Source organism: Mesoplodon densirostris, chromosome 3 (assembly GCF_025265405.1).
Source record: "Mesoplodon densirostris isolate mMesDen1 chromosome 3, mMesDen1 primary haplotype, whole genome shotgun sequence".
NCBI classification, from domain to species: Eukaryota; Metazoa; Chordata; class Mammalia; order Artiodactyla; family Ziphiidae; genus Mesoplodon; species Mesoplodon densirostris.
In genome coordinates, this window is record NC_082663.1 from 111,784,853 (window position 1) to 111,801,251 (window position 16,399).

Sequence of the window (16,399 nt, forward strand, 5' to 3'; positions counted from 1 at the left end):
GTAAGCAGACTAAAGAAAATATCAGAGCAGAAACCAGATTGTTCAGGGAAAAAAAAAAGACACAAATTATCAATATCAGGAATGAGAAAGATTACATTACTACAGATGCCAATATATTAAAGAATAATAAGAGATTATAAATATTTGACAATAAATGAATAAGTTTATAGAAAATGGACAAATTCCTTGAAATACACAAACTACTAAAGTTCACTCAAGAAGAAAGAGATAAGTTGAATAGCCCTAAATAGGTTGTAACTATAGTTTATTTCCTTCCAACAAAGAAAATTCCAGGCCTAGATGGCTTCAATAGTGAATTCCAGGGCTTCCCTGGTGGCGCAGTGGTTGAGAGTCTGCCTGCCGATGCAGGGGACACGGTTTCGTGCCCCGGTCTGGGAAGATCCCACATGCTGCGGAGCGGCTGGGCCCGTGAGCCATGGCTGCTGAGCCTGCGCGTCCAGAGCCTCTGCTCCACAGCGGGAGAGGCCACAATGGTGAGAGGCCCGTGTACCACAAAAAAAAAAAAAAAAAAATTGAATTCCACCCAACATTTAAGGCAAAAATAATACTATCTCTTTTCCAGAAAATCGAAGAGGAAGGAATACTTCCTGACTTGTTCTATGAGGTTATCATTACTCTTGATACCAAAATCAGACATACACATCAAAAGAAAATAAAAGTACAGACCAGACCCTCATGAACAATGATACAAAAATTTAAGCAAATCAAATCCAAAAATATATAAAAAGAAAAATACACCACAACCAAGTAGGGTTTATCCTAGGATGCAGAGTTGATTTAACATAATGTCAATCAATATATTATATTCAATTTTATTATATTCAATTCACAATCATCATCAATTCACCATATTAACAAACTGAAAAAGAAAAACCCTATGATCACCTTAAAAGACACAAGAAGTACCTTTGGCAAAAATCCAACATTCATCCCTGATAAACTCTCTCAAGCATATTAGGAATAGAAGGAAACTTCCTCAACCTAAGAAAAACCTACAGATAATATCATACTTAATAGTGAACTGCTGCAAGGATGTCTGCTCTCCCTACTGCTCTCTCTCAACATTGTACAGGAGGATGGAGCCAATGCAATTATGCAAGAAAAAAAAGGCATCCATATTGGAAAGGAAGAAGTAAAACTGTTTTTATTCACAGATGACATAATCGCCTATGGTCTAATGGAACCTTTAGGGGAAGAAACTACCAGAGCTGATAATTAAGACTAGCAAGTTTACAGTACCTTTGTTATGAACTGAGGGTTTGTGTCCCTACAAAATTCATATGTTGAAGTCATAACCCTCAATAAGACTGTATTTGGAGATAGGGTCTATGAGAGGGTGATATGAGTTCATGGTGAGGCCCAAATCTGAGAGGTCTGATGCCCTCATAAGAAAAGGAAGAAACACCAGAGCCCTCTCTTTCTTTGTGCAAAGAGAGAAAAGACCATGTGAAGTCATAGCAAGATGGTGGCCATCTACAAGTGAGGAAAAGAGCCCTATCAGGAACTGAATAGGCCAACACTTTGGTCTTGGACTTCCTGGCCTCCAGAACTGGGAAAAAATAAACTTCTGTTGTTTAATCCCCCCCAGTCTATGGTATTTTGTTATGGCAGCCCAAGAAGACTAATATAATAATCAAACACAAAAAATGTGTATTTCTATATGCTAGCAATGAATAGTGAGAAATTGAAATTAATAGCATCAAAAATATGAAATATTGATATTAGGTGAGAAATAATAACATCAGGTGGGAATAATGACCTGTACAGTAAAAATTACAAAATATTTCAGAGAGATATTGAAGAACACCTAAATAAATGGACAGATACACCTTTTTCTTAAGATGGGAAACTCAATCTTGTTATGATGTCAATTACCCTCAAATTAATCTACAGATTCAATGCAATCTTAATCAAAATCCCCTCAGGGTTTTGTTTTTTTTTCTTTTTTTGTAGAAATTGACAAGCTGATCCTAAAATTCATATAGAAATGCAAAGGACCTAGAATAGCCAAAACAACTGAAAAAGAATAACAAAGTTAGAGGGGTAACACTATCTGATTTCAAGAATTACTATAGTGCCACATTATTCAATACTGCATGGTACTGGCATAAAGGTAAACAAGTAGATGAATGGAACAATATAGAGAATCCAGACACAAACCCATACATATATAGGGATAACTGTTTTTCAGCAAAGATGCAAAGGCAATACAGCGAAGAAAGGATAGCATTTCCACAAATGGTGCTAGAATAACTGAATGTCAATATGCAAAAAAAATGAACTTGAATCCATACCTTACATCATGTAATAAAATTAATTCAGGCCTTCCCTGGTGGCGCAGTGGTTGAGAATCTGCCTGCCAATGCAGGGGACACGGGTTCGATCCCTGGTCTGGGAAGATCCCACATGCTGCAGAGCAACTGGGCCTGTGTGCCACAACTACTGAGCATGCATGCCACAACTACTGAAGCCCGCGTGCCTAGAGCCCATACTCCACAACAAGAGAAGCCACCACAGTGAGAAGCCCGTGCACTGCAACGAAGAGTAGCCCCCACTCGCCGCAACTAGAGAAAGCCTGTGTGTAGCAATGAAGACCCAACGCAGCCAAAAATAAATAAATAAATAAATTTATTTATTTAAAAAAAAGAAAACATAGAATATCTTTGTGACCTTGGGTTAGGCAAAGATTTCTTAGATATGACAACAAAGGCACACCCCATTAAAAAACTGACAAGTTGGACTTCGTTGAAGTTAAAAATTTATGTTCTTCAAATGACACTGTTTCACAAGGAACTACATGTTTCAAACACTGCTAGTGGAAATGTAAGATATGGTATAACCACTTTGGAAGACAGCTTGGCAATTTCCACTCTTAGATATCTACCCAAGAGGAAAGAAAATATACATCCATACTGTAAAAGAAAGTATATTCTGATACTTGTTAAAACAATAAGGAAGACTTTATTCAAAACTATTGTAATGGGGTACTGCAATAGCAGAGAGAGATTGGGTCCAACTCCAAATACAGCAAAGACAGCTGGGGATTTATAGCCAATGAAGAGAGTGAAGTCATCAGAGGATGGAAAACTGCTATGAGGAGACATCAAGGGTACAGGGATTCTTGCTAAACTGATCTGTGATACTATGATTTATGATAGGAAATATATATTTGATCTTTGCTCCCATTTCTGGCATAGAGCTCCTAAAACCCTTGGAATTTTCTAAGTGATGAGAGCAATGAGGTATCTTTTGTTACATTAATAAAGTGACTTTTGAACTGCACTTAAGGATGAGGGACTTCCCTGGTGGTGCAGTGGTTAAGAATCTGCCTGCCAATGCAGGGGACACGGGTTTGAGCCCTGTCTGGGAAGATTCCACATGCCGTTGAGCAACTAAGCCTGCAAGCCACAACTACTGAGCCTGCGTGCCACAACTACTGAAGCCCGCGCACCTAGAGCCTGTGCTCTGCAACAAGAGAAGCCACCACAATGAGAAGCCCATGCACCGCAATGAAGAGTAGCCCCCACTTACCACAACTAGAGAAAGCCCGCGTGCAGCAACAAAGACCCAACGCAGCCAAAAAATAAATAAATAAGTTAATTAATTTTTTAAAAAAAGGATGGGACTGGTTGCCAGGGAAACCAGCTATGTGATTACAGGGTTGGAAATTTCAGGCCCACACCATAACCTCTCCTCATAAGGGAAGAGAGAGAAGCTAGAGGTTGAATGAATCACCAATGACCATTGATTTACTCAACCATGCCTGTGTAATGAAGCCTCCATAAAACTCCAAAAGTACAGGGTTCAAACAGCTTCTGGGTTGGGCTTCCCAGGTGGCGCAGTGGTTGAGAGTCCGCCTGCCGATGCAGGAGACACGGGTTTATGCCCCGGTCCAGGGAAGATCCCACATGCCGCGGAGCAGCTGGGTCCGTGAGCCATGGCTGCTGAGCCTGCATGTCCAGAGCCTGTGCTCCGCAATGGGAGAGGCCACAACAGTGAGAGGCCCGAGTACCGCAAAAAAAAAAAAAAAAAAAAAAAAAAAAACAGCTTCTGGGTTGGTGAGATTCGGGGAGAATGGCACTCCAAGAAAAAGCATGGAAGCTCTGCACTCTTTCCTCATACCTTGCCCTATGCATGTCTTCTATCTGGCTGTTCCTGAATTATATCCTTTAATAATAAACCAGTAATTTAGTAAGTAAAATGTTTTTCTGAGTTCTGTGAGCTGCTCTAAAAAATTAATCAAACCCAAGGAGAGGGTTGTGAGAACCTCTGATTTATAGCCAGTAAGTCAGAAGTAAATGTAACAACCTGGACTTGTGACTGGAACCTGAAGTCCAAGAACGGGGTCATAGGAACCTCCAATTTGTAGCCAGTCTGTCAGAAACATAGGTAATAACCTGGGCTTGCAATTGGTGTCTGAAGTGGAAGGTGTTCCTGTGGGACGGAGTCCTTTACCTGCAGAATCTGATGTTATCTCTGGGTAGATAGTGTCAGAATTGGGTTGAAATCTATGATACCCAGCTGGTGCCTGGAGCATTGCTTGTTGGAGGTGTGGGAAAACCCTCCCCATTGCATACTCGATGAAATTGTGTGCAGTAACCGAATTAGACTTAATAGGTCAGGCTGCTAAAGGCAGCCAGGGTGATCAGGTATCAGTGGTGGGGGACTCTCTCTAAACTGACGTAGCAGAATTCTTGCTAAAACTGTATTCAAGGATGGACGCGGAAGCCCAAGGTCAAGGCCAAGTTGAGAAGAGGGCTCAGAGTAGCCTAACTCAAGTTTGATCAAGGAGAGATTCTTTGTCAATACAAATACTTGTACACAAATGTTCCCAGCAGCTAAACAATCTGAATGTCCATAAATAGGTGAATGGTTAAATAAATTATGGTATACCATGCAATGGAATACTACTTAGCAATAAAAAGGAACAAACTATTGATACACTCAACAACATGGCTGAATCTCATAATTATGCTGAGTAAAAGAAGCCAGACCAAAAACTCTCTCCCTCTCTCTCTCTCTCTCCCTCTCCCTCTCTCCCTCTCCCTCTCCCTCTCCCTCTCCCTCTCCCTCTCTCTCTCTCTCTCTCTCCCCTCCAAAATCCAATCTATAATGACAATAACTACATCAGTAGTTGCTTAGGGAGCAGAGGGTGGAGCAGGAAGAAAGAAATTATAAAATGGTAGGAGGAAATTTTGGTGATGGATATTTTCACTATCTTGATTGTGGTGGTTGTTTCAAAGGTGCTTAAATACATGAAAACTTTTAAATTGCACACTTTAAATATGTGCAGTTTATTGCATGTCAATTATATTATACCTCAATAAGGAATGTTTTTTTAAAAAGCAATAGTTCTCAGTTTCAACTGGGATCTCAACAATGGGCTATAATCTTGGTTTCCCTAATTCTTCCATTCCCCCAAACTCTTATTTCAAACTATTTTTACTATCCTTAAGCCTCTTACCCTATATTCTTTCTTTCTCTTACTCTCTTTCTCTGGAGATTATCCCTCAAGTTGCCTCTAGTCTCAGCCTTTTATAATCTGTTCTCCACCCCTGGAGCCAAAATAAACTTTATACAAGAACATTTGATATATCATGTTTACAATCCCTTAGCAGCCCCCCCTCAAGAAAAAATCCAAATTCCTTAACATGGATTATAAGACGCTCTTTGATACTGGCCCCTGTTGATCTCTACAATCTCATCTCCAACTTTCTCCTCACCACCTGCATCCCCACCTTCACTCCAGGGTCACAGTGAAAAGGTCTAGCTGCAATGAACCACTACCCAACTTCTGCCTTTTAATTTTTTTTTCTCTCTGCCTCTTTCTTGTCTTATTCTTTATCTCTGTCTCTCTTGTCTGCCCTCTCTCCCCTTCTTTCTGTCTCTTTCTCTCTCCCTCTCTCTCTTCTGTTTTTCTCTCTTTTTCTGGTCATCCTCTTTCTTTACTCCAACCCCACCCCCCATGGCCCTTAGAGTTATGAGTTTTATTAGTGGATCATAGTACTTCCATATATTCATTCTAACACAACTAGTTTGATGTCTACAATTTATATGCACAGACAAAAACTGAGTTTTGGATTCAAGTAGGATAATACTATTTCCTCTAGTTGTTTAATATCCCTAGGTCCTGATGATGCAGTGTTTTGGCTGTGGCAGCCTAATATCCTTTATTTGGAATTATATCTGATAGCTGACTCCAAATGTAGATGATGTTAGCCTCAACTGAGTTACAGATCTCTTAAAGTATCTCATATACAAAGTATCCAATATAACAGTTAATTATTTCTTTTAGTAAGTGAAGGAAAATTTGAAAATACTACCTCATTTGAAGAATTTTCTTGCAAAGTTGACACAGGAACAATTTCCTTTGAATTAACATAATTGCTGACATTTGGAAACAGTTCTTCAAAAGATGTTTTTTGCACTGAGGACAAATCAATCTATAAAAGAATATATTACTCTTTTGTAGAAGCTCAATGTGGCAAAAACAATATTTTTAATTAAAGGAAAGTTGAACTACTCTCTCAATAGTATTATTTTCTTGTAAACTTGACATATGAATAATTTTATCTGAATTAATACAATTGCTGATATTTAGAAACACTTCTTCAAAAGATGCATGTTTAACTGGGAACAAGTGAATCTATAAAGAAGAATACAAGGCTCTTTAGCTTTAAAATTATTTTTTAAATAGGAATTTTCGTTTGCTAAAGTACAATTTAATTTATATATGTTAAGTGCCTACTAAATGAAATTCACATACCCAGCAACTACACCTCATGGAATAATTTCTCTGGCTCTTCCCTTAACTGTCAGCCTTCCCCCGGTGTTCTACCCTTGCCTTCTTTTTGCCTACCAATTTTACGTTAGAGATTTTTAAATCTCTATCTCTTTCCTGAGCACCATAACCATATCATTATCAGGTTACTTAAATCACCACATATTTCTACATCAAATTCAAAATATTTAAAACCAAAGTCATGATCCATACTCTTTAGTTTGGGATTCCAAGAAGCTTTGTCGTGTTGACTATCCAGATCAGACTAGGTCTGGCCTGAACCTTGGCTACACCACATGTATGTGTGCCCAAAATGAATTATCAACTGTGCTGGGTAGGAAGTGGGGGGGCGTCTACCCTTGCCTAGCTCCTCTTCCTTGTAGGAGGACAGAACAACTTCAGGCCTATCCATGTGTATCTTGAAACAGTGTTAGGAAGGTCACATTAAAGTGAGACCCTAGAAAATGAAAATCTCCAGAAGTCCTTGAGTCAACTGGCCTCCTTTCAGTGTAGTCAGCCAAGGAATGACAGCTTGGACTTGAGGGAAATCTATATGCCTCATTTGGTGTAGAAGAACCAAAGGGCAATTAGTCTCAGACTCATTTGGTAACAAAATGTAAACCTTAAAATGTTAAGCCATTAAGTGTTCTCAAAAGTATTTTTATTTATTAAAAGACACTGGTATTTACCTACAGAATGGGAGAAAATATTTGAAAATCCTTTATCTGATAAGGGTCTAGTATCTAGAACATATAAAGAACACTTACAACTCAACAATAAAAAGACAAATAGCCTAACTTTTAAATGAGCAAAGGATCTGAGTAGACATTTCTCCAAAGAAGATATACAAAGGGCCAATAAGCTCCATTACAAAATCACAATGAGATACAACATCACACCCCAAAAGATGGATGATAGTAAGTTTTGGTAAGAATACAGACAAATAAGAACACTCATACACTGCTGCTGGGAATGTAAAACTACTCAACCACTTTGGAAAACAGTCTATCAATTCCTCTAATGATCATCCATAGAGCTACGATATAACCCTTCAATTTTATTTCTAGGTATACACTCAAGAGAAATGAAAACATATATCCACACAAAAGCTTGTACCTGAATGTTTATGGCAGCTTTATTCATAATAGTCCAAAGACAGAAATAACCCAAATGGCCATGAACACAATAGAATATTGTTTGGCCATGAAAAGGAAAGAAGTACTGATACCTTGAAAACATTATGCTAAGTAAAAGAACTCAGTCACAAAAGACTACATATTATATGATTTTATTCATATAAAATGTCCAGGAAATCTACTGAGATGGAAAGTGGATTAGTAGTTGTTTGGGGCCAGATAGTGGGATGGAGGAATAAGGGGATAATAGTAATGGTTAAAGGGTACAGGGTTTGTTTATGAGGTGATAAAAATGTTCTAAAATTGACTGGGGTGATAATGGCACATATTTGTGAATATACTAAAAAACACTGAAATTTATACTCTAAATAGGTGAACTGTACCTCAATAAAGCTGTTTTTAAAAGTCCACCACGGGCTTCCCTGGTGGCGCAGTGGTTGAGAGTCCGCCTGCCGATGCAGGGGACACGGGTTCGTGCCCCGGTCCGGGAAGATACCGCATGCCGTGGCGCGGCTGGGCCCCTGAGCCATGGCTGCTGAGCCTGCGCGTCCGGAGCCTGTGCTCCACAACAGGAGAAGCCACAACGGTGAGAGGCCCACGTACCACAAAAAAAAAAAAAAAAAAAAAAAAAAAAAAGTCCACCACAAAAAAAGTATTAAACATACAGTTATCATGTAACCAATTAATTCTTCTTCCACTTATAGGTATATACCCAAGAAAACTGAAAACATATATCCATACAAAGACTTGTACACGAACACTCATAGCACTATTATTCATCCAAAGGCCCATAAACTGATGAATTAGAAAATAAAATGTGGTATATCCTTATAATGGGATATTATTCAGCCACAAATAAGGAACAAGGTACCGATAAATGCTGTAACATGGATGAATCTTGAAAATATTATAAGTGAAAGCAGCTAGACACAAAAGGCCACATACTGTATGATACAATTTATATGAAATGGCCACTTATTAATAAGCAAACCTAAAGACACAGAAAGTAGATTAGTAATTTGAAGGAGCTGAAGGGTGAGATGGGGGGAATGGTAACTGACTGCTAAGGGGGTGATGAAAAAGTTCCTAAAAATGTTCCTGAATGTTCCTAAATTAGGGGGTAATGGCTGCATAACCTTCCGAGTATACTAAAAGTCACTGAATTCACATTTTAGCAAGGTGAATTTTATAAAATGTGAATTATAGCTTAATTTTTAAAAGATGTTGGTATTTACAAAATAGTCAATAGATTAGTTTTGTAGAGGAAAAAATTCATTTTTAAACACTTATTTCTCATATATACATTTTAACCCAAAATATAAAACAAAAATGAATAAAAAATGAAAGTCATTTTCTGGAAAAAGTATTAATCTTTAGAACACTGGAAATATTATGAGCAGAGTGTTCACAGAAATCTTCTCCCCATCTTGAAAAAGTGATCTTTGGTTAACTCTCCAGCTCTGTTCCACTAGGATAAAGGTAAGAATGTCAACTGTATTACTAGGTAACATTGCTTAGGGTAAAAATGGTATCTGATTGAGAAATTGCACCTGGACTGGGAGGAACTATACATGCACTACAAGTAAATAAATACTAGAAAAGGCACCATATTTTGGGCTTCTGTGACTCTTGTAATTAGGCATATCCCTTGTGGGGACCCTGGAAGCTACGCCTATGTGTTATTACAAAAGATACTGGATCTCATCTCCTTGTATCTGAGCTGTCCCCAGACTGCTACGTAAGCTACTACATGGACTTCTGTGAGGACTGCTCCTGCTGAAGAGGAACATCTGATCCTGCTCTGCTTGCAAGCTGTATACCTGCTGTTTAGTTGAACTTAAGAAGAACCCTGGCTGGGTAAGAGCTAAATTATAGATTCTTAGAAGAAAACACAGGGAGAAACCTTCATGACACTGCATTTAATAATGAATTCTTGGATGTGATACAAAAGCAAAGGCAACAAAAACAACAACAACAAATAAACTGGACTACATAAACATTTAAATTTTTGTGCATCAAAGGACACTATCAACAGAATGAAAAGGTAACCCACAAAATGGGAGAAAATATTTGCAAACCATATATCTGATAAGGGGTTAATATCTAGAATATATAAAGAACTCCTACAATTGAACAGCAAAAAAATAAACAACCTGATTTTTTAAATGGGCAAAGAACTTGAAAAGACATTTTTCAAAAGAAGATATAAAAATGGCCAATAAGCATATGAAAAGATGCTCAACATCACTAGCCATTAGGGAAATACAAATCAAAACCACAAGGAGAGAGAGGAGCTTCAAGATGGCGGAGGAGTAAGATGTGGAGATCACCTTCCTCCCCACAAATACATCAGAAATACATCTACATGTGGAACAACTCCTACAGAACACCTACTGAACGTTGGCAGAAGAACTCAGACCTCCCAAAAGGCAAGAAACTCCCCACGTACCTGGTCTGAGCCACGTGTATGACAGGCTCTTGGTGCTCCAGCCAGGCGTCACGGCTGTGCCTCTGAGGTGGGAGAGCCAAGCTCAGGACCCTGGTCCACAAGAGACTGCCCAGCTCCACGTAATATCAAACAGTGAAAATCTCCCAGAGATCTGCATCTCAACACCAAGACCCAGCTTCACTCAACGACCAGCAAGCTACAGTGATGGACACCCTATGCCAAACAACTAGCAAGACAGGAACACAACCCCACCCATTAGCAGAGAGGCTACCTAAAATCATAATAAGGCCACAGACACCCCAAAACACACCAGCAGACGTGGACCTGCCCACCAGAAAGACAAGATCCAGCCTCATCCACCAGAAAGACAAGATCCAGCCTCATCCACCAGAACACAGGCACTAGTCCCCTCAACCAGGAAGCTTACACAACCCACTGAACCAACCTTAACCACTGGGGGCAGACACCAAAAACAATGGGCACTACGGACCTGCAGCCTGCGAAAACGAGACCCCAAACACAGTAAGTTAAGCAAAATGAGAAGAGAGAGAAACAGACAGCAGATGAAGGAGCAAGGTAAAAACCCACCAGACCTAACAAATGAAGAGGAAACAGGCAGTCTACCTGAAAAAGAACTCAGAATAATGATAGTAAAGATGATCCAAAATCTTGGAAATAGAGTGGAGAAAATACAAAAAACGTTTAACAAAGACTTAGAAGAAATAAAGAGCAAACAAATAGTGATGAACAACACAATAAATGAAATTAAAAATTCTCTAGAAGGAATTAATAGCAGAATAACTGAGGCAGAAGAACGGATAAGTGACCTGAGAGGTATAATAGTTGAAATAATTACTGCAGAGCAGAATAAAGAAAAAAGAATGAAAAGAATTGAGGACAGTCTCAGAGACTTCTGGGACAACATTAAATGCACCAACATTTGAATTATAGGGGTCCCAGAAGAAGAATAGAAAAAGAAAGGGACTGAGAAAATATCTGAAGAGATAATAGTTGAAAACTTCCCTAATATGGGAAAGGAAATAGTTAATCAAGTTCAGGAAGCACAGAGAGTCCCATACAGGATAAATCCAAGGAGAAATATGCCAAGACACATATTAATCAAACTATCAAAAATTAAATACAAAGAAAAAATGTTAAAAGCAGCATGGGAAAAACAAAAAATAACGCAGAAGGGAATCCCAATAAGGTTAACAGCTGATCTTTCAGCAGAAACTCTGCAAGCCAGAAGGGACTGGCAGGACATATTTAAAGTGATGAAGGAGAAAAACCTACAACCAAGATTACTCTACCCAGCAAGGATCTCATTCAGATTTGATGGAGAAATCAAAACCTTTACAGACAAGCAAAAGCTAACAGAATTCAGCACTACCAAACCAGCTTTACAACAAATGCTAAAGGAACTTCTCTAGGCAGGAAACACAAGAGAAGGAAAAGACCTACAATAACGAACCCAAAACAATTAAGAAAATGGGAATAGGAACATACATATTGATAACTACCTTAAATGTAAATGGATTAAAGGCTCCAACCAAAACACACAGACTGGCTGAATGGATACAAAAACAAGACCAGAATATATGCCATTTACAAGAGACCCACTTCAGACCTAGGGACACATATAGAGTGAAAGTGAGGGGAGGGAAAAAGATATTCCATGCAAATGGAAATCAAAAGAAAGCTGGAGTAGCAATTCTCATGACAGACAAAATAGACTTTAAACTAAAGACTATTAAAAGAGACAAAGAAGGACACTACATAACAATCAAGGGATCAATCCAAGAAGAAGATATAACAATTGTAAATATTTATGCACCCAACAGAGGAGCACCTCAATACATAAGGCAAATGCTAACAGCCATAAAAAGGGAAATCGACAGTAACACAATCATAGTAGGGCACTTTAATACCCCACTTTCACCAATGGACAGATCATCCAAAATGAAAACAAAAAAGGAAACACAAGCTTTAAATGATACATTAAACAAGATGTACTTAATTGATATTTATAGGACATTCCATCTAAAAACAAAAGAATATACTTTCTTCTCAAGTGCTCATGGAACATTCTCCAGGATAGATCATATCTTGGGTCACAAATCAAGCCTTGGTAAATTTAAGAAAATTGAAATCATATCAAGTATATTTTCCGACCACAACGCTATGATACTAGATAACAATTACAGGAAAAAACCTGTAAAAAAAAATACAAACACATGGAAGCTAAACAATACACTACTTAATAACCAAGAGATCACTGAAGAAATCAAAGACGAAATGAAAAGATACCTAGAAACAAATGACAATGAAAACACAATGACCCATAACCTATGGGATGCAGCAAAAGCAGTTCTAAGAGGGAAGTTTAGAGCAAAACAATCCTACCTTAAGAAACAGGAAACATCTTAAATAAACAACCTAACCTTACACCTAAAGCAATTAGAGAAAGAAGAACAAAAAAAACCCAAAGTCAGCAGAAGAAATCATAAATATCAGATCAGAAAGAAATGAAAAAGAAATGAAGGAAACGATAGCAAAGATCAATAAAACTAAAAGCTGGTTCTTTGAGAAGATAAACAAAATTGATAAACCATTAGCCAGACTCTTCAAGAAAAAAAGGGAGAACACTCAAATCAATAGATTAGAAATGAAAAAGAAGTAACAACTGACTTGCAGAAATACAAAGGATCATGAGAGATTACTACAAGCAACTATATGCCAAAAAAAATGGAAAACCTGGAAGAAATGGACAAATTCTTAGAAATGCACAACCTTCCGAGACTGAACAGGGAAGAAATACAAAATATGAACAGACTAATCACAAGCACTGAAAGTGAAACTGTGATTAAAAATCTTCCAACAAACAAGAGCTCAGGACCAGATGGCTTCACAGGAAAATTCTATCAAACATTTAGAGAAGAGCTAACATCTATCCTTCTGAAACTCTTCCAAAATATAGCAGAGGAAGGAACACTCCCAAACTCATTCTACGAGGCCACCATCACCCTGATACCAAAGCCAGACAACGATGTCACAAAGAAAGAAAACTACAGGCCAATATCACTGATGAACATAGATGCAAAAATCCTCATCAAAATACAAGCAAACAAAATCCAACAGCACATTAAAAGGATCATACACCATGATCAAGTGGGGTTTATCCCAGGAATGTAAGGATTCTTCAATATACGCAAATCAATCAATGTGATATAACATATTAACAAATTGAAGGAGAAAAACCATATGATCACCTCAATAGATGCAGAGAAAACTTTTGACAAACTTCAATACCCATTTATGATAAAAACCCTGCATCAACTAGGCATAGAGGGAACTTACCTCAACAGAATAAAGGCCATATATGACAAACCCACAGCCAACGTCATCCTCAATGGTGAAAAACTGAAAGCATTTCCACTAAGATCAGGAACAAGACAAGGTTGCCAACTCTCACCACTATTATTCAACATAGTTTTGGAAATTTTAGCCACAGCAATCAGAGAAGAAAAAGAAAAAAAAAGAATCCAAATCGGAAAAGATGTAAAGCTGTCACTGTTTGCAGATGACATGATACTATACATAGAGAATCCTAAAGATGCTACCAGAAAACTACTAGAGCTAATCAATGAATTTCATAAAATAGCAGGATACAAAATTAATGCACAGAAATCTCTTGCATTCCTATACACCCATGATGAAATATCTGAAAGAGAAATTAAGAAAACACTCCCATTTACCATTGCAACAAAAAGAATAAAATATCTAGGAATAAACTTACCTAAGGAGACAAAAGACCTGTATGCAGAAAATTATAAGACACTGATGAAAGAAATTAAAGATGATACAAACAGACGGAGAGATATACCATGTTCTTGGATTGGAAGAATCAACATTGTGAAAATGACTATACTACCCAAAGCAATCTACAGATTCAGTGCAATCCCTATCAAACTACCAATGGCATTTTTCACAGAACTAGAACAAAAAATTGCACAATTTGTATGGAAACACAAAAGACCCCGAATAGCCAAAGCAACCTTGAGAATGAAAAACGGAGCTGGAGGAATCAGGCTCCCTGTCTTCAGACTATACTACAAAGCTACAGTAATCAAGACAGTATGGTACTGGCACAAAAACAGAAAGATAGATCAATGGAACAGGATAGAAAGCCCAGAGATAAACCCACGCACATATGGTCACCTTATCTTCGATAAAGAAGGCAATAATATACAGTGGAGAAAAGACAGCCTCTTCATTAAGTGGTGCTGGGAAGACTGGACAGCTACATGTAAAAGAATGAATTTAGAACACTTTCTAACACCATACACAAAAATAAACTCCATATGGATTAAAGACCTAAATGTAAGGCCAGACACTATCAAACTCTTAGAGGAAAACATAGGCAGAACACTCTATGACATAAATCACAGCAAGATACTTTTTGACCCACTTCCTAGAGAAATGGAAATAAAAACAAAAATAAACAAATGGGACCTAATGAAATTTAAAAGCTTTTGCACAGAAAAGGAAACCATAAGGAAGGTGAAAAGATAACCCTCAGAATGGGAGAAAATATTTGCAAATAAAGCAACTGACAAAGGATTAATCTGTAAAATTTACAAGCAGCTCATGCACCTCAATAACAAAAAAACAAACAACCCAATCCAAAAATGGGCAGAAGACCTAAATAGACATTTCTCCAAAGAAGATACACAGATTGCCAACAAACACATAAAAGAATGCTCAACATCATTAATTATTAGAGAAATGCAAATCAAAACTACAATGAGATATCATCTCACACCAGTCAGAATGGCCATCACAAAAAATTTACAAACAATAAACACTGGAGAGGGTGTGGAGAAAAGGGACCCCTGTTGCACTGTTGGTGGGAATGTAAATTGATACAGCCACTATGGAGAACATTATGGAGGTTCCCTGAAAAACTAAAAATAGCACTACCATACAACCCAGCAATCCCACTACTGGGCATATACCCTGAGAAAACCATAATTCAAAAAGAGTCATGTACCACAGTGTTCATTTCCGCTCTATTTACAATAGCCAGGACACGAAAGCAACCTAAGTGTCCATCATTGGATGAATGGATAAAGAAGATGTGGCACATATATACAATGGAATATTACTCAGCCATAAAAAGAAACGAAATTGAGTTATTTGGAGTGAGGTGGATGGACCTAGAGTCTGCCATACAGAGTGAAGTAAGTCAGAAAGAGAAAAACAAATACCATATGCTAACACATATATATGGAATCTAAAAAAAAAATGGTCATGAAGAACTTAGGGGCAAAACGGGAATAAAGATGCAGACCTACTAGAGAATGGACTTGAGGATACAGGGAGGGGGAAGGGTAAACTGGCACAAAGTGAGAGAGTGGCATGGACATATATACACTACCAAACATAAAATAGGCAGCTAGTGGGAAGCAGCCACATAGCACAGGGAGATCAGCTCGGTGCTTTGTGACCACCTAGAGGGGGGTGGGAGGGAGGGAGATGCAAGAGGGAAGCGATACGGGGATGTGTGTATATGTATGGCTGATTCACTTTGTTGTAGAGCAGAGGCTAGCACACCACTGTAAAGCAATTATACTCCAATAAAGATGTTTAAAAAAAACCACAAGGAGATACCATCTCACATCTATTATTTTTTAAAAAAACAAAGAAAGTAACAAGTGTTAGCAAGGACGTAGAGAAACTGGAATCTTTTAAAATTGTGGTGTGAATGTAAAATAGTGCAACCGACATGGAAAAGAGTATGGTGGCTCCTCAAAAAGTAAAAAGAGAATTACTATAGAATCTAGCAATTCCACTTCAAGTAATATACCCAAAACAATTGAAAGCAGGGTCACAAAGAGATATTTTTACACCCATGTTCATAGCAGCATTATTCACAATAGCCAAAAGATGGAAGCAACCAAATGCCCATAGACAGAAGAATGGATAAACAAAATGTGGTATATTCACACAATG

At 38.0% G+C, this 16,399-nt stretch overlaps 1 protein-coding gene across 1 annotated transcript in view; it reads right to left on the reverse strand.

Moving 5' to 3' along the window:
• MEIKIN (meiotic kinetochore factor) overlaps positions 1-16,399 on the reverse strand; it is a 125,350-nt gene that overhangs the window by 48,426 nt on the left and 60,525 nt on the right. Inside the window, exon 11 of the mRNA XM_060094389.1 lies at positions 6,345-6,464. Coding sequence (XP_059950372.1) covers positions 6,345-6,464 — 120 coding nt within the window. The remainder of the gene's footprint in view (positions 1-6,344; positions 6,465-16,399) is intronic.